Genomic DNA, 18296 nt, shown 5'->3' on the forward strand with positions numbered 1-18296 from the left:
TTTTTTGCCTTCTCCTTATTTCTTCATCACTTTTCTAATTGAAAAATACGAACTTTTTTTAAGTGCCAAGCATACTGTTCGCATGAGACGAAATTCTACTGCCAGGGTGTGTCATTCTACTTTGAACACGATCTAACCAATTCGGAATGTCTGCTGCACTCCGAGGACATAATCTCCATGGGACCGCGCAGTTTGAAGTTGCGTGAGAAGTCTGTCTATATGCGTCGTGTCAAATGCTTGGATGGTAACTCGTACAAATATAAATCAAAAATACACAAATATATAACTAATCAATCCATACCGATTCCCTTCTTCCCCCACACAGTACAGGTGCTATGCACACAAGACGAAATGGCCATCAAGTACACGCCGAAAGATTGGTTTCATGGCAAAATGTATGTGAGTATGCATTCGGAGCACTGCATGGCACAGGGCAACGGCACCAGAAGCACCGTGCTACGCCTGCCGATCGGTACCGAGGTCAAAGAGAATCGCTGCGGCATATTGCGTGCCTACGAAGTCACCAAAGCATATCAGAGGTAAATAAGCGTGTACCCATATTCGCTTCATTCGCAATCATCGAAGCAAAGTAATAATTTGTTATATTTCGCATCGTCTGTTATTGTATCTTTCTAAATAACCAATTACTAACAATTACTCTTAACTACTTACGGTATATTGCAGAATCTTTATATCCGCTCTGGTTGTAATTCAAAATAATCCGAATGTGCAGACACAAGGCGACCGTCTCATTAAAGTCGGTTGCATAATGAGCAATTCGACGATGCGGCAAGAAGGTACTAATGCGGATGGCAATGATGAGGATGAGGTTGAGGGCGAAGATGTACCGAATGCCATAGCATTGGAGTCATCGTTGGAGTTTTCACAACAGTAAGTAGAAATTTGGTAGATTGAAACTTAGCTCTGTGTTTTTCGAAAGCATACACTTAGGCAAAATATTTATTACAAGCGAAGAATTCTAACAGTGCCTTAGTGCATTTGTAGTGTGAAAGGAGTCTTGCATTTTTTACTTCGTGAGCTGCCGTCAATGCGGAATATCCACCCCTTTTGTCATAGAATTCTTCCTATAACTCTGATACCAGCAAACGGTACCAAATCAAACTCTGAGAATTGGAAAATTTGCATCCCTTCTGACGATGGATTATGCCAAACCAACTTATTTCCTGGAGGGATAGCTTGAACAAGTTCAGACAAGAGATAAAGTAAGCACTGTCTATGCGGCTTTTACCGCTTAAACGGTACCTATGCGAATAAAGAAGAATTAATAGTGTCTACACTTCAGTGTCTTCGAAACTGGAGTCAGAACCAAGTTCCTCTCCCATTATATATAGTCGGAGGTGAATTTAACTTTGAGATTTCGGGAAGATTTTATGGGTTTTGTGATGACTTTTTTCACTATATAAGGCTTAGCAGCTTCTTTGTAGACTGACGAAGCTCAACGGACATGACTCCAATAACACCTTTTCTAGAATGTAGTTAAAAAGAGTTGGGACTATAGAACTATAGAATTAAAGACCCTTCAGATCTCCCATACTTTGACAAGAAAGTGCAAATGGAATCGCCGTCCAGAAGAGTGGGAGGAGGAAATAAATGTGTCTACAAAATTTGCAAGGCCAAGTGCCTAAATAATCTTACACTTACCGCTTATATTTGGGTTCCCGGATATTGGATAGTGGCTGAATTGGTGTGGAATGGGGAACCTTCTAATGCATTTGGGGCTTAACTACTAGGACGTTCACAAGTCTCGAGAGGGATTTAGCAACAAAAAGAGTTCAGAAAAGTTAAATGTAAATATAGAGTTTTTGTTGTTGCAGCGATTCCTAGCTTTCCACTGGGATGATAAGTTCAAGTTGGTTGCCATCGAAATCAACTAACGGTAAGCTCAGAATGGTGTTTCGACGGAGTCGGGCGATAGAGAGAATCATATTAGATTAATGGGGTTCGCTGGACATACAAAGAGATGGTTAGAGTCATGCGGCGACTTATTACACACAGGAAATACACTTGGTATGCACTAGTCGATTCAGGATAAGTAGAGCTTTAACCTGCTACAGTATTCAGAATGAAGTTGGGCAAGTGTCCCTCTACATCAACTATAACTATAACTCTAAGTACGCCATTCATTGAAAGAGAGTAGGGGAGGATGTTGATGGGTCCACTGTGAATGGCGGTCAATAGGTGTCTAGTTTCCTGCGTCCGTAGCGTGATCAGCGTACTGTTCGTTGTCGTTGACGTAATCAAGGAACCTCCTGATGCACATAGGTGGCTGCTCCTTAAGCAATTAGCTGCAATTTAGTTTTACAGTCAAAAAGGATGGCTAATCGGAAGTTCTGTGGAAGTCAAATCATTTCAAACCAAGAGATATATATATTTTTTTTTTGCGGGTAAAGTTGTGGAAATGCCTTCCGCATCATCGGTGCTATCGTCACAGCAGCGGTATGTGCCACTTGCGGTCACTAAGAACTCCCTCCTCTGAGGAACCGTCGCCGCATTTGCTTTACTTCAGGGTGGCGTTCCATTTTTCTCAATGAGATATTTACACCTGCGCACCTGCGTCCAGGTCCCGCTTTTTGCTGTGAAGCATAATTGCTGTGAATTTCTTGATAATCTCCCAGTTTGCTTCACTCTCCAACACGACGCTGACTAAATTGTCCGCGTTTATTGGGCCAACCAGGTTTTCTACGGCGGTGCGTTCTCGTTGCCAACCCAAAGAATGTGTGTTCATTGTCGTCTTCTGTCGCGTCATTGTATAGGCATGACGGTTATTCGACTTTTCCCATTCTGTGGAGGTATTTTTTGAAATATAAGTAACCGGATAATAGATGGGTTATGTAAAAACCGACTTCTCCGACTTTACGGCTTGTTCATAAGTCTAAATCTTTTATAAGCCTGACCGTCCATCTGCCGCGACTTTCATTCTCGAATCTTTGTTTCCACATTCTTATTGCATCTTTTCTTATTTGTCGTATTGCGCTCTTGTTATTATCGGATGATATCTTTGGCTCCCACAGTTTTTTCCTTACATATGGAAAAAGGTCAATTGGGGCATTACAGCTTATAACTAATATTGCATCATCTCTGAGGGCTACGGTACGGTGCACTTTAGCCACTATCTTACGCCGGGTTTCCTTTTTAAGCGCGTCTGCCCAAATATCGGCTCCGTATAATAAGACGCTGATTGTCGTCGACATTAGGAGCTTTCTCTTTTCTTGGCTAGGGCCTCCTATGCTGGCCATTAATCGACTCAATTGAGACGTGACCTTCGCTGCCTTTGCTGCGGCGTGCTGGATTTGTACCTAGAAGCTTAGTCTGGGGCCCAGTCTTACGCCTATACTGTAGTTGACTGCTTTCTGTGTCCTAAGAATATTCGTAATTGTGTGCATGCTTATCTCGAGTGGTATATGCTTGAGAGATATAGTTAAAGGACACTAGACTTTAATAAGAATACATGCGTCAGAGAGAGTAGTGGTTTCCAATCCATCTAAAACAGAGTATTTATTATATTCGGATGTCTCAAGGTTCGGATGTCATCTCTGTAAATTGGAATGTTCCTAATAATATCATCCAATTCTGTTGTCTAATTGAGGTAGGAATAATCCGAGGAAATACGGATTTTAAAATCTTTAATAACCAGACAATAAAAAAAATATATAATCTATACATAGTACATATTTATTACCCATAAACTATCTTTACAGCACGCTGCCAAATGAGGGTTCACTGCTCTTCAATAGCACCGACGTGCCACTGCTGCCGAAGGTAACGCTACAAATTGTCGATCTCTCACATCAACACGAAACGAACGACGTACAAATCGGCCAAAATTTAGAACTACAAATCGTTGCTGAATACTCACCACACCAGCAACAGTTAGTCAATTATGCACTGCCGCCATTGCCCGATTTTCGCGCAACTTCGTTGTTCGCCAAAACACAGGATAATCAAAATGTTGTAAAACTGATCGATGAACGCGGTTGCCCCGTCGATGTAACGGTATTCCCGGCGCTAGAGCGTGTACGCACCACCACACAAAATAAGTTACGCGCACGTTTTCATGCTTTCAAGTTTGCCGGCTCCTCATTGGTGAATTTCGACGTGCAAATACGCTTTTGTATGCAACGTTGTCCGGAGGACAATTGCTATCACTATGCTAGCACCGTTGAGAGTGAAAACTTTAGCAACGCATCGAATAATCGTGTGAGACGTCGTCGTCGTCAGGTGCAAGCGCGAGGGACGCCACAAGCACAGGAACCACTGGCGCCACTCTCCACACGCTTCAAAGTACAAAATCCCGTCTACGTCTCGACGGTGATGGATGTGGCTGAGGATCAGCTTGAGCAGATGAATTTAACGCGTGATTTAAATGCGAAAAATATGTCCTTGCAGGATTTGGGCGTATTGCCGTTGAACTTTAATTTGCACGTGCGTGGCCCCGATCAGGTCAACAGCAACAGTTTCATTTACGGCGAGCGCGGCATCTTGCTGATTGCGGGCATTGGTGTGTAAACAATGAAATTAATTTACCACGTTTTGTGATTAAATTTGTTTGCTATTCATTTCATTTTATTTAGATCACATGCAATTGGATAACTTTTGCTTGAATCAGAGCTTGCTCATCGCGTTATTGATATTCTGGCTAATATTCCAAATCGCGCTAATGTTCAGCTGTTGCTATGTCATACAGAAGTACAAACGTTTGGCGATGATGGACGAGGAACACCGCAAGATCAAAGAGAGTCTAGACTACCTTGAAAGTCGGCGCGTGCACTGGGCGGATCAAGGCGGTTACACACTTTGATTGCAAATAAACTTAAATTAACGTATTTTGTATTTGCTTGTAAATAAACCTTGATTGTAATATTTAAGTCCAAGACATAGATTTTCTTTCTGTAATGGCGAACAAAATAGTTACAATATTATATCATAAAAAGTTACCGGACGACACGTAGTTATACCGTGAACACGGTAACACACAGAAAGAAACGACGGAAGACAATTCTACGTTAACGGAATTGATTCGGATTTCATTCGGCCAAGAGCTGTACTTTCGGAGAAGTAACATCGTTTGGACCGGTAAGTTTTATAATATAGTCCTATAAAATATATTTATATGGTATATGAAGGATCAACATGACCAACTGAGCCGATGTAACCGTAACCATGCGTTGTGGAAATATACGTGAAATAGTAATTCAGTTATTTTAGATTTCCATCTGAAATTTTGCGCACGTCTTTTTCTCCCCAGAAGCCGTTCACTGGCGAAACCGTCGTTATCGGATCACTATAGTATATAACTGCCATATCTTCAGGAAATTTGGCATGGATTATTATTATGAAGTTGTTTTGGTCGATCGACGTTTTGTTCAATGTCGTCGACGTAATTGAGGAAAGACCACTTGATGTTCCTAGGAGACAGTTCCACTCCAAGCACCTAACTGGAGAGGAGTTCATTATTCTCGTTAACTGGGAGCATAAGCGTCTCACTATGTAGGTGTTAAATTGCAGATATCAGGAGGTATCCTGTCGTTGGCTGGAGTGCAGTGTGTCGACAAGTCTGAAACTTCTTCATCTGCCTTCCACAGCATTCAGGCAACCATATGGTGCGGCGTAGCCGGCCGATTGGCTTGTAAGTTGCCAACAACGTTTCTTTGTCCTTTACCCATATGCTGCCGGTTAGCTACTTGAGGATTTTGTCCCGCCTCTGTACCTTGGCAATAATCGAGATCGTATGAGGAGTGAATTAACATAGACTATCAAAAGTTACACCTAAAATCTTATTATTGTTATTGACAGTGTAGAAACTTGACCCCATTGACTGCAATGTTAAGATCAAGTTTGTAAATATGGTCGCTGATAATTTGGTGGAGGAGAGTGTGAAGTCCCGTGCAGATAAGAAGCGAAAAAGATCGGAGAGACGTCAAATCATTATTAAGAGCATTATTATTCAAGGCAACCGATGTTAACATTTCTTGTTGCTTTTTTCTATTATTTTAATGATTGCATATTTCCTGCAACACAAAAATTGTTCGAGCCCAGCAATTTTAGGCTATGTGATTATTTTATTATTTGAATATTTTGTATCAACAGCCAATAGGAAACTAAAATCCAAACGTAAGAGCGCCATACTTAATATTATAAAATTCCATGTATTCAAGCTTAAAGGGCTAGCCTCTACAAAAAAAAGTGTGTATGTATTAGTAAATATAGTATTATATACTTAGTATACCATATGTATATAGCAACCGTTCAGCGCCTGCTTATATAACTCTTTTTAGGTTTTTTTTTTTTTTGTAATTCAAGGAGTACTAATTTTAATTTAAATTAATTAATACTTTGTGTAAGTATATATTACGACTGTGTATGTTTGTACTCCGAAAAATCTCAAACTACTTAATTATTTTGGATACACAACTGTTTATAAGCTATGCTTTTAAGCGAGCGGCGCATCGGTATCCAAGTGGTAGCTGCGAACCGGCGAGAACCACAGCGGTGGATACTTTGACTGCGTCAATTCAAACTGTGACGTAGTCTCCACTTTATTACGCGTTTGCACTACGGAATAGTGTACCCATAGTAGACGAGCATATTTGCGCTTTGTCGTATTTGTTATACGAAATTCAATACAATATTTTGTACAATTTGGCTCTTCGTTGAATATAGCCATGCTACCGCGGCGATGACGCGCATATTGATGGTGGTTACTTTGTGATTGTTGTTGTTGTTTCTTTAGCATAATAGTTATAGTGTCACCGTAGAGTCGATAATGGCCGCATAGCACTTCCGGACGCAATTGATTCATATTCTTCAGCTTATTCACACCCTGTGCTGGCTCATCGGCACTGGTCATCATGAGCACACGTCCATCCCCTAAAAATCGTACATAGCGATAATATTCAACCAACTGTACGGGACGATAGTATTGATCCTGTCTCTTATACACATCTAGATGTGTATAAGAGACAGATTCACACCCTGTGCTGGCTCATCGGCACTGGTCATCATGAGCACACGTCCATCCCCTAAAAATCGTACATAGCGATAATATTCAACCAACTGTACGGGACGATAGTATTGATCTTGGAAGCTGTTCTCGCCCATACGCAAATAGGTTGTCTTGCTTATGTAGCAGCCATTAAAGATAACACGTTCGCGCATGATGAACATTTGACGCCACGAAGTGTATACAATGGGGACTGTGTCTGTAATCTCAGTTAGGTGTTCAGCTGACTGACGGCTAACGGGTTCACCCAATGAGCCAAGATTACTACCCCACACTCTGTTAAAAATATGCAGTTACTGTTTGGTTAAAAACAGAGTTATTCATTTTATAGCTTACTTGGCACACGCTAAGCGCCACAGCTCCTCATCGCGCGCACACAAATACAGTCCCTTGCAGACAGTAGCGCATTGCTCCAGCGAATGCATATCCAACTGCGCCGATACAACCCAACGTAAGATGTACAACAATATTTCCGGCGGTAATTCAGAAATATGTGTTTCCGTGCTAATTACACTCGGATCACGGCTGCTCTGTAGTAAACGTCCACCGGCACCTGCCAAGTCCAATTGAAACTTCTCATATAAATCTTCAATGATCTCTTCATTATCTGCTATTTCATCTGCAGTTTCTTTTGCTTGCACAGATTCTAACAAACGAATACCGTCAGCATTATTACCGCTCGAAGCGGCTGTTGACTTTTTCTTCTGTAGTTCATAGAATTTGAATTCAATGTCCGGCACAATTTGCACAGCTTTTCGGTATAGTGGCACAGCATCATAAACCTTGCCTCGCTGTTCCAGCTCCACGGCACTACGGAATAGATTTTCTGCCAGCTTATGCTGATCAATATCGGTGACATTATTGATCAGCTGTTGCTTTTGTTCTAAGGTTCTATTAGATGTTACAGATTCACTCTGACTCTTCAACTCACGTTGCCAATTGTCACGAAATTCTTCCAACTCCACGCGTATGTCGGTAGAAAATGTATGTAATGGCGAATCCATGTCATTCATTTCTGCTGCCGATTGCGATACAGTCGTCGGTTGTCGGCTCACATTATCCTCTTCTCCACCAAGTAATGGTACCGGTTTCGACATGATTATTTCAACACTAATAAGCAAAAAGCACTCATTGAAAATAAATAACAGGTGCATAGTATATTATTTACGTACCTTATCAGTCACGCTAAGAAGAAGAAACAATCGGATTACGCACCGCTGATTAGGTTGTGAAATTATGCGGCTACCAATATATATTTAGATGTCTTTTGCACACTGTTTCGTATTAATGTTTTGCTTAATACTTTTATTTTCGTTAAATATTAAATTATGGGGTTCGAACTGCTCGAACAGAAGTTGCGCTTACAATTTAGGCGTGTTCGGCTAGTTCACGGTCGCTGTATCGTATGATGAAGGGTCGCGAATATTGTTGGCACACTGCGGACACCAGGAGGCGGCGGCACTTCAACTTAAATTGTAAAATTTCGCACGCAGCGGCGGCTACGATAGCTGACACGTTGGAGAACTTGGCGGTGAAAAGATATAGAACCGGCGACACTTTAGACGTAATCACAAAGCAATTAGCCATTATAGGCTTCAGGCAATCAATGTCAAGGTTAAAAGATACACAATACTTCACTTGCAAAAATAGCCGACTTTCTTCAAAGCTAAATTCTTAAATATTTGTCTCAAGCACCAAAATTTTTGTTGTCTTTTTAAGAATGATGCTTTTAGTTTATTAAATGTTTAAATGACGTTTATATATTATATTAAGCAATAGTTTAATATTTAAATAATTTTTATCAGAAGTTGGGTTTTTTCACCTGCGCTTTTCAAATGCGCATTTACAATTTTCACTATTAAGTACGTATAGGTACATGAATGTATGTAACCGGTTTCTAGTGTCCTTGACTCCTTAAGGAAACCCACACTTTACAATTGTTGCACTTGTGTTTTATACGCAGTAAATTGTTCTCCGGTTATGGTTGAAGCCATCGCATAAAATTTCATTACACTTTTCCGGAATGCGATTACATCAAAATGGCTATTTACGGTGCGATCAAAACAAAACAACAAATATATTGACGTCGACAACTTTGCTAACAGCTGACAGCGCTAATTGTTGCGCGAAAAGCCGACAGTGACTACACTTTCGGGGAAATTAAAAAAATTTCTCAACATTTCGTTCAAATTTAAAGTTCTCTTCATTTACATGTCGTTTGTGTCCATAAGCTATATTTTCACTTTAAGTTAAAACTAAATATATAAAATCCTAATGAAGTTTAGATCACAATTCATTTAAACAATCATATTTGTTTTAAATAGAAGCTAAATATAGGAGAATGCCCTATTGGTACGGCTCTCAAAGTGTGAAAATCACGGTAACCCTATTTGTTTCTTTTGTTCCTCTGTTGTGAATTTGTATTTCTACCCGGCGCTCCGAATTCGCATAAAATTGCACTTCGCAATGGCAACCGAGCCAGAACCGTCAACTTCCAAAAAAGTTAGTGAAATACTCCAAGCTTCGATCATTGTAAAATGGGGTGGCAAAGAATTCCCAATTACAGATTTAACCGATCAGGATACTGTGGCTGTGCTGCGCCATGAAATCTTCAAACTCACACAGGTGAAACCGGAGCGGCAAAAATTGATAAATCTCAAGTATAAAGGTAGGTTAAACACCGTCGTGTCCGTTAGACATTATGCATCAAAAATATGACATATAACGGTTTGTAATTATATATGCAGAAAACAAAGTGGCGCCTGATGATACCAAAATTTGTGACTTGGAGTTGAAACCCAACTTCAAACTAATGATGGTAGGCTCGACTGAGGCTGCTATAGAGATTGCATGTCAACTGCCCGATGATATTGCCGAGGTGATAGATGATTTTGATGTAGCCGAAGAAGAGGACTTGGTAGAGAAATCCCCCGTTTACTTGGCGAAAGTACAACGGCGCGTTAGAGAATATAAAATAAATGAGCTCAACCCGCCAAGGGAAGGAAAGCGTTTGCTTGTACTTGATATTGATTACACCTTATTCGATCATCGATCTCCCGCCGAAAATGCCTCGGAACTAATGCGACCATATTTACATGAATTTTTGGAATCTAGTTACGAAAATTATGATATTGTTATATGGTCGGCAACTGGTATGCGTTGGATTGAGGAAAAAATGAAATTGCTCGGTGTAAGCAACAATCCCAATTACAAAATAATGTTCTACTTGGACTCTACTGCCATGATTTCAGTATATACGATTGAACGTGGTGTCTTAGATGTGAAACCGCTCGGTCTTATTTGGGGCCAATATCCGCAATATAGTGCCAAAAATACAATCATGTTCGATGATATACAACGTAACTTTCTAATGAATCCACGTTCAGGTTTACGTGTACGACCCTTCCGCCAGGCACACATAAGTCGGCATACTGACAAAGAACTTGTCAAGCTTTCGAAGTACCTGCGCGATATTGCAAATGATTGCGACGACTTTACCAAACTGAATCATCGCAAATGGCAGCATTACGATCATCGTAAACACCGATAATAAAAGGCAAAACTAAAATTAAATGAATTGAAGCAATTTTTTAAAACCTTAATGTAGGCTACTACATAAAATGGATGTTTGATTGATGCTAAGCTCAGCACTGCTAAGCATTATTTGAAATAAAATTTCCGGCGTTTTTACACATCTGCTTAGCAACGAAGTTTTTACTTTTCATTTACACACAGCTAATTTTAATTAATTAAGATATAACTGGCAAAATGCATTTAAATTCCTCTTGTGATTTTCTTAATGAGCTCGGTAAACTACAAACTGCTAGTTATTAAATAAATTTATAAAATATGTATATGTATATGGTAAACGTAATATATGTATGTAAGTATATGTAAACGTCGGTTTTTTGTGCAAACGGTTGTAAAAATTTAATATAGTATTAATATGAAAAGAAATGAGAAAAACAAAGTAAAAACAGCTAACACAAATAAAAAAAAAAGCTTTTTTTAGTTGCTAATGGAAATATAATTATAAAATAAAGTCAATGTTTCATAAATAAAAATAAGTGGCTTTGTGTTTGTTGTATACTAAGTTTGCTATAAGTAGGAAGTATATATAAATGATCAGCACGATGAGCTGAGCCGATTTCAATATGTTCTCTGTTTGTATCTACGCGAATTAGTGCATAAGTTTTTGAAATCTCGATCTGAAATTTTCCTCACATGCTCTTTTCCCAAACAATTCTTCAAAACCCCAGATATCGGACCATTATTGCGACCTAGGATCTCCTTAGTCACAATGACCCACCTAGCCCCAGCATATTGATGCATTTTAATATACTGCTAGATGCGATGTGATTCCTATTTGGAAACATGCATCTAAGCGCCTTTGTCCTGCGTCTGCACGTTGCTATGTAGTCAATTAGCAGGTGTTCTGGAGTTGCATACAAACTAAAGGACCCTTTCTAAACTTTCTTGTATCGAAAACATGTTTATTTGACGCCCGGAGAACTAGGGACCCGACCAAATTGCACCCGATCTTCCACTCTCTACAACCCTCCCTTGGTCGTCGTAAGCACGATCCTTTAACGTCACTGGAAACTTAAATTTAAACTAAACTGTAAAAAAAACAAAAACCATTTGTTTTCAGTTTCTCGTCTTTTATTACCATTTCATTGCATAGTCTTCGTGCATTACTTTCTAAATTTATTTATTAGTTTAGCTTTTTGAAAATTATTATAACTTTTCGCTTTAAAACTAATATAATAAGATTGTCATAAAAAACAACAACTATAAATAATAAAACTATGTAAATTCATAAATTAACTATACAACAATAAATAAATGCAAAAATAGTATACAATTTTTGTACCTTACAAATGAAATACTCTTATATAGATTGCTTTAAAGTTTGGATTAACTTCCCGAAATTGCTTTGTGTGTGCAAACACTTTTTAATAAAAATAAACGGGTTTAGACGTGCGAGAGTAGGAGACATAAAAAATATTAATTCGAAAGTCGTTAGTTTTATTTGATTTGAAATAGATTATTAAAATTGACAAGCTTCGCTTTGTTCCTAAAACTAACTCGCTGAGAGAAACCTATTATATCTAATCATTTCTGAAATTACTGTTACTTTATGCTTAAATTTTACGCTACAATGATCTTTACTCAGATTGCTGCTGGTTATAATTTAAAACTTTCAACTGGTAAATAAGCTTTTGGTTTGCTCATATTTTTCTTTTGCTATTTTAAAAGGTCCTGCGTTCGTTGTAGCAACGTGGACTAATATACATAGTATTTATATATATACTAGAGGGTGTTTATAAGATTTTTAATTGAAGTAGTTTCACTTTGTAAACGCATCTAGGTACATACTTTCGTAATTTAACGTTTCAATAGTTTCATTGTAATATGTCGTCCGACCTAAATACGGGTACTTTAGTTAGTTTAATTGTAAGCTAAACCTAAGGAATTCACAAATAAAATCAAGCATTCCGCTAGTTATTAGGATCCACAATGAGCTATTCAAGAGTCTTCACGATTTCACTTCGACGCCAACTTATTGTTCAGCTTGTACGATAACACGCTCGTAGCGCATTTTGTCTGGTGTATCCCAACAACATTTTAGGCAAGTAAACACCAAAACATTGCCATATTCTATGGGTGCTGGTTCGCTGTTTTGCGCCAAACGCAACTTTGGTATGAGTGTAGACAGAATTTGTATCTCACATATAGTTTCGCCATTGCAATTGACGCACTTTGGTATTGGTTCGGATAGTGGACCCATCAAGAGAGGTAGTGTATCACGTGAGTACCTTAAAACGATGCAAAATATTAAAGAAAATATTAATTCACCACTAATAAGTTGAATACCTAATGATTTGTCCTGGGTTTTCCTGTATGACACTAACGAATTGATGGAAAATTATATCACCATGTGCTGGTAAAGCTTTCTCATAGGCTTCTTGATCATCACCGGCAGCAGCAACACCACCACCAATCGCGCCAGCGCCATTCGGAGAATGTGCCGCCTCGTCTTGCCGTTTATACTCCTGGTATAGTTCACGTATATGATCCGCTGATAGCGCGCCACAATAGTTTTCATATTCACCACGTTTATGGCGCTGCTCCATATCCACTGCGATAAAGAATGGTTTTATAGTGACATCCGAAATTTTGGCGAGTGGACCGAGCGCCGCAGGTGTTGCAGTATGTTTCAAAAGTGCAATCAAGTCACGTTCAGGCTTTATAGGTGTCTCCACCAATACTACATCCGTTTCAGCGCCCTCGATTTCAGCGCAGATGGTAGCGGTTGCGCCGCCAAATCCCATCATCGCACCGCCTTCCACAGCAGCTGCGGCTGCCGCATTGCCAGCCGCACAATTGGCATTGGGATCCTCAACAGCATTTTGTGGTGAWTGCATATCCAGCTGACCAAAGCCATAAACCAGTTCATTATCCATTGAGTTGCTCTCATCGTCGTCCTCATCCACATCAGCATCACTATTACCCGATTCGGTTACACGTGGTAAGTGCACAGCACGCGTGGGCGAGTTATCATTCTTGCCAACCACATTGCCGTTTTCCTCATTCTGATGTTGTAATTCATCAGCGCCTGTATCCATACGCTCGACACCACTGTCTGCCACTGTGCAACTCTCTTCCACTGTTTCACCCCAGTCATCTGCACCGCTGCACCATGCAATTTTTTGCGGTTGCATTGCATTTGCCGCATGCTTATAGTTCTTCTTTTTCTTCCCACCACCTCCACCGGCTGTTAGAGGTGGAGGCACTGCATTTATTAATTCTGCTTCAGTTGGTGTGTCCAAATGCTGCGTACGAATGCACAGCCAACTCTTACAATCTTGAGAACAAGCCGGATTCAAACATGCAAACACATATAAAGTGCGGTGAAATTTGGACTGCTCCAAGGGCGCATAAAGTTGTACGATCAATGGACGTGCTGTGCCACAGAGCGGACACGAAGGCACTTTTATCTCACCAGTGGGCCAATCCTATGTGAAGGAGATGAAAAGTATATAAGTATATTGGTAATAAAGAAAAATCAATTTCAATTAACTCTTCAATAGATGCGTCAGCATTGCGCATTATGTGGCATCACAGCGGAGCCTGCGGCGACAGAACGGAAGTCGCAATGCAAGTGACACAAATCTGTCACTTTATGCTCATGTTTTGTATTTAACAAACTTTTTTTTTTATATTAAGAACTGCGAAACCATATTAATGTAATACTCACAGGTGTTCCTCCGATTTTGTTCACCGTGCTATTTAATATGGATGCATGTTTGCTGGTAATTTCCTCATCCTCAAAGCCAAGGTAGACAGTACTTTTGTTTTTCGCCATCTTTTCACTTATCTCTAGTAGCTTGCGATATTAAACTTCACTTAAATTTATAACTGAGCCTTGTAAATGATATTGCATTAAGTCTCTGGATGTTTGAGGGTAAAGGATACGTGTTTAATTGGTAGGATTAATGATATTGAGTTGCTTGTTTTCAGTTTTTGCAGCAAATGCAGGCGAGAAAAACACGAGTGGATAAATCGACAATGTGATCCTAAAAGTATGCCAGTATTCAGTAGTATATTCGATATGTAAGTGCGTAATCTGGCAGTATTCACTGCACATTGTGATTATTCACTACTAGTAATCTATTAACATTATTTTAATAATTAAACAACTGTAATATACTTACTTATTAATAGCTTTACTTGCAATAATGAGAATTATTAACAATAGGATTTTTTAATTTTACTTCAAAATTAGTGTGATTTCTAAATTATTTTCCACACCAAATTATACTAAGCGGAATTGCAATCTCCCGTTACTCCCAGTGTAGTATTTTGTGCAATGAACGCAGGCATTGTCTGATAAATGACATTTCCAATTTGACAAATTTCTTATTGTGAGTGTGTATGTTGTGCACGTCAAAAAATTATCAGTTTATGCTTACACATCAAATGGCGGTCGCGTAAATAAATAACAATTTTAGAAAATTTAATGTGAGTAAAAGTTAACAAAACATACCGAAAAGTGTGTGGTAAACATTGAAGTACAGTTTCCCATTATACAATGTGCCCCACCATAAAATCATAAGCAAAAATAAGACATATCAAAGTGTGTTGCAGTAATATAAACACTTGTCTCGCTGGCCGACGCGAGACCCGCCCAGTTTCCAATCGATGATTTTTGCACTTGCAGTTGTTGCATACAATGAGCACAGCATCAATGCTTGCATCATCGCATTAATATTTTCATTTGCATTCTAAATTCGTTGCAGTGTAAATTACTTTGCAAAATGACGGAAAAGATCACATTGGCTGATGCGCTATCCAATGTGGAAGTACTCGACGAGCTGTCGCTGCCCGATGAGCAGCCCTGTATTGAGGCGCAACCGTGTTCGATTATCTATAAAGCCAATTTTGACACGAACTTTGAAGATCGCAATGGATTTGTAACGGGTATAGCGAAATATATTGAAGAAGCCACCACGCATGCTAATCTGGTGTGTATTATAAGCACATATAATTGGACTCAAAAATAAAACTTAATTCATTTATTTATAGAACGTTCTCCTTGAGGAGGGACAGAAACATGCTGTTATGCTTTATACTTGGCGCTGCTGCTCGCGTGCTATACCTCAACCGAAATCCAATGAGCAACCCAATCGTGTGGAAATTTATGAAAAGACGGTCGAGGTACTGGCACCGGAAGTAAACAAATTACTTAATTTCATGTACTTCCAAGTGAGTAAATAAGAAAAGTACTCACACTCTAATAATTAAATAATCCCTTAATATTTTACAGCGTAAAGCTATTGAAGCATTTTCAGGCGAGGTGAAACGTCTGTGTCATACAGAAAAGCGTAAGGATTTCGTATCAGAAGCTTATCTCTTAACATTGGGTAAATTTATCAACATGTTTGCTGTCTTGGACGAATTGAAAAATATGAAATCGAGTGTGAAAAATGACTACAGTACATATCGACGTGCGGCACAATTTCTCAAAGTGATGTCCGATTCACACACGCTGCAGGAGTCACAAAATTTGTCCATGTTTCTTGCCACGCAAAACAAAATACGAGATACCGTTAAAGACACACTCGAAAAAATTATTGGCTACGAAGATCTACTCTCGGATGTCGTTAACATTTGTGTGCACATGTTTGAAACCAAAATGTATTTGACGCCCGAAGAAAAACACATGCTCGTAAAAGTAATGGGCTTCGGACTCTTTCTCATGGATAGCGATGGTTGCAATATAAATAAATTGGATCAAAAGAAAAAAATACGCTTGGATCGCATAGATCGAATTTTCAAAAATCTGGAAGTTGTACCATTATTTGGTGATATGCAAATTGCACCCTTTAATTACATCAAACGTAGCAAACATTACGATTCGAGCAAATGGCCCTTGTCCAGTTCGAATGCAATTAGTCCACAAGCCGATTTGATGGTGCACTTGCCGCAAATACGTGAAGATCACGTTAAATACATCTCCGAATTGGCACGCTACACGAACGAAGTCACTACGACAGTGAAAGAAAATCCCACAGATGCCGAAAATCGTGCCACATCCGATTTAGCGCTGCGTGGACTGCAATTGCTCTCCGAGTGGACCAGTGTTGTAACGGAATTGTACTCTTGGAAGCTGTTGCATCCAACAGATCATCATCAGAATAAAGAATGCCCCGTAGAGGCTGAGGAATACGAACGTGCAACACGCTATAATTATACTTCGGAAGAGAAATTTGCGCTCATCGAAGTAATCGCAATGATCAAGGGCTTGCAGGTAGTCGCATATGGCATTCTTAATCCCCCATTGATATTCTAGCTAACACAATTTTTTCAAAAATTTCAGGTTCTGATGGCACGCATCGAGACGGTGCTATGTGAGGCGATACGTCGCAATATATACGCGGAATTGCAGGACTTTGTTCAGCTCACTCTGCGTGAACCACTGCGTAAGTCGGTGAAGAACAAGAAGGATTTGATACGCAGTATTATAATGTCAGTGCGTGAGACCGCTGCCGATTGGCAGAAAGGCCATGAGCCCTCGGACGACCCGGCTGCGAAGGGTAAGAAGGATCCGGATGGCGGTTTTCGCGTGCAAGTGCCACGCTTGAATGTCGGTCCATCATCGACGCAGTTGTACATGGTGCGTACTATGCTGGAGTCGCTAATCGCCGATAAAAGCGGTGGCAAACGTACGTTGCGTAAAGATATTGACGGCAATTGTCTCATGCAAATCGATACGTTTCACAAAACATCATTCTATTGGAGCTATCTGCTTAACTTCAGTGACACGCTACAAAAATGCTGCGATCTTTCACAATTGTGGTATCGTGAGTTCTACTTGGAAATGACCATGGGTCGTAAAGTGAACAAGTGCATGGTGAAGCATCAACACAATGAGGAATGCAAAGATCTAATCACTATGGAGAAGCGTATACAATTCCCGATTGAGATGTCTATGCCATGGATATTAACCGATCACATACTGCAAACGAAGGAGCCATCGATGATGGAGTGCGTATTGTTGTGCTAGAGGCGAGTAATCTATTTATTATATTACAATTTATTTGCAGATTCGTTCTATATCCATTGGATTTGTACAACGATTCGGCACATTATGCCTTAACCGTGTTTCGCAAGCAATTTCTGTATGACGAAGTAGAGGCCGAGGTTAATTTGTGCTTTGATCAATTCGTTTATAAGTTGAGCGAACAGATTTTCGCACACTACAAGCAATTAGCGGGCAGGTATGTGCACGGCGTAAGGAGGTTGAAAATATTATTGTAATTTTTTTTTAAATTTAATTCTAGTATCTTTCTGGACAAACGTTTTCGTTTGGAGTGCGAGGTGCTCGGTTTCAATTTCCATTCGTATCCACGTAATAACCGCTATGAAACGCTGCTGAAGCAACGGCATGTGCAATTATTAGGTGAGTAGACGGAGTATTGATACAACAGTGGTCAGATAAAGGTTATCAGCCTAAAATTTGGGTAAACTCATAGGTTGCCATGAATTTTTCTTATGACTAAAGCGGAAATCGTACAGCCAAACCGAATTTTCTAAGCAATAGGGAGTTTTTTTTCTAACGAAACACAAATAGTTGTAAATTTGGGATTAAAAAAATTAAATCCACTTACCAGTTTAAATAATAAAAGAATATTAATCCCAAGCATGTTGTGTAATTAATATTAAAAAAAAATTTTAGCAATCAAAATTTTATTAAAAAATATGATTTTAA

General features: G+C 39.4%; 5 protein-coding genes across 12 annotated transcripts in view; 3 read left to right on the forward strand and 2 right to left on the reverse strand.

Annotated features, from left to right (window-relative positions):
* The window catches only part of LOC108975538, a 42056-nt gene extending 37164 nt beyond the window's left edge, over positions 1-4892 (forward strand). For all 7 annotated transcript variants that reach the window (XM_018944093.1, XM_018944094.1, XM_018944089.1 and 4 more), the window contains 5 exons: positions 64-244; positions 326-539; positions 685-891; positions 3720-4519; positions 4593-4892. In XM_018944093.1, coding sequence (XP_018799638.1) covers positions 64-244; positions 326-539; positions 685-891; positions 3720-4519; positions 4593-4819 — 1629 coding nt within the window. In that variant the 3' untranslated portion in view covers positions 4820-4892. The remainder of the gene's footprint in view (positions 1-63; positions 245-325; positions 540-684; positions 892-3719; positions 4520-4592) is intronic.
* Positions 4893-6043: 1151 nt separating this feature from the next.
* LOC108975535 (F-box only protein 9) lies at positions 6044-9357 on the reverse strand. 2 transcript variants are annotated; one of them, XM_018944084.1, is made up of 4 exons: positions 8194-9357; positions 7358-8131; positions 7072-7297; positions 6044-6919 (listed from the first exon to the last, which is right to left on the reverse strand). In XM_018944084.1, the coding sequence occupies exons 2-4, from the start codon at positions 8116-8118 to the stop codon at positions 6452-6454; spliced, it is 1455 nt and encodes a 484-aa protein (XP_018799629.1). In that variant the 5' UTR covers positions 8119-8131; positions 8194-9357; the 3' UTR covers positions 6044-6451. The 2 variants fall into 2 exon arrangements, with proteins under 2 accessions (XP_018799629.1, XP_018799630.1); XM_018944085.1 differs by having other exon boundaries at positions 6044-6840; positions 6993-7297.
* Positions 9358-9422: 65 nt separating this feature from the next.
* On the forward strand, positions 9423-10835 carry LOC108975536 (ubiquitin-like domain-containing CTD phosphatase 1). The gene is made up of 2 exons (XM_018944086.1): positions 9423-9689; positions 9769-10835. Exons 1-2 carry the CDS (start codon positions 9488-9490, stop codon positions 10569-10571), a joined length of 1005 nt encoding a protein of 334 aa, XP_018799631.1. The 5' UTR covers positions 9423-9487; the 3' UTR covers positions 10572-10835.
* Positions 10836-11871: 1036 nt separating this feature from the next.
* LOC108975505 (programmed cell death protein 2-like) lies at positions 11872-14595 on the reverse strand. Its single transcript, XM_018944022.1, has 3 exons — positions 14283-14595; positions 12899-14040; positions 11872-12840 (listed from the first exon to the last, which is right to left on the reverse strand). Exons 1-3 carry the CDS (start codon positions 14388-14390, stop codon positions 12585-12587), a joined length of 1506 nt encoding a protein of 501 aa, XP_018799567.1. The 5' UTR covers positions 14391-14595; the 3' UTR covers positions 11872-12584.
* A 357-nt stretch (positions 14596-14952) lies between these two features.
* LOC108975498 (cytoplasmic FMR1-interacting protein) overlaps positions 14953-18296 on the forward strand; it is an 8980-nt gene continuing 5636 nt past the window's right edge. The window contains exons 1-7 of the mRNA XM_018944006.1: positions 14953-15046; positions 15325-15549; positions 15611-15790; positions 15852-16835; positions 16905-17572; positions 17632-17805; positions 17869-17991. Of these exons, the coding sequence (XP_018799551.1) occupies positions 15343-15549; positions 15611-15790; positions 15852-16835; positions 16905-17572; positions 17632-17805; positions 17869-17991 (2336 nt within the window). The 5' untranslated portion in view covers positions 14953-15046; positions 15325-15342. The remainder of the gene's footprint in view (positions 15047-15324; positions 15550-15610; positions 15791-15851; positions 16836-16904; positions 17573-17631; positions 17806-17868; positions 17992-18296) is intronic.

Source organism: Bactrocera latifrons, unplaced genomic scaffold, assembly GCF_001853355.1.
Source record: "Bactrocera latifrons isolate USDA-ARS-PBARC rearing strain unplaced genomic scaffold, ASM185335v1 scaffold_66, whole genome shotgun sequence".
Lineage (NCBI taxonomy): Eukaryota > Metazoa > Arthropoda > Insecta > Diptera > Tephritidae > Bactrocera > Bactrocera latifrons.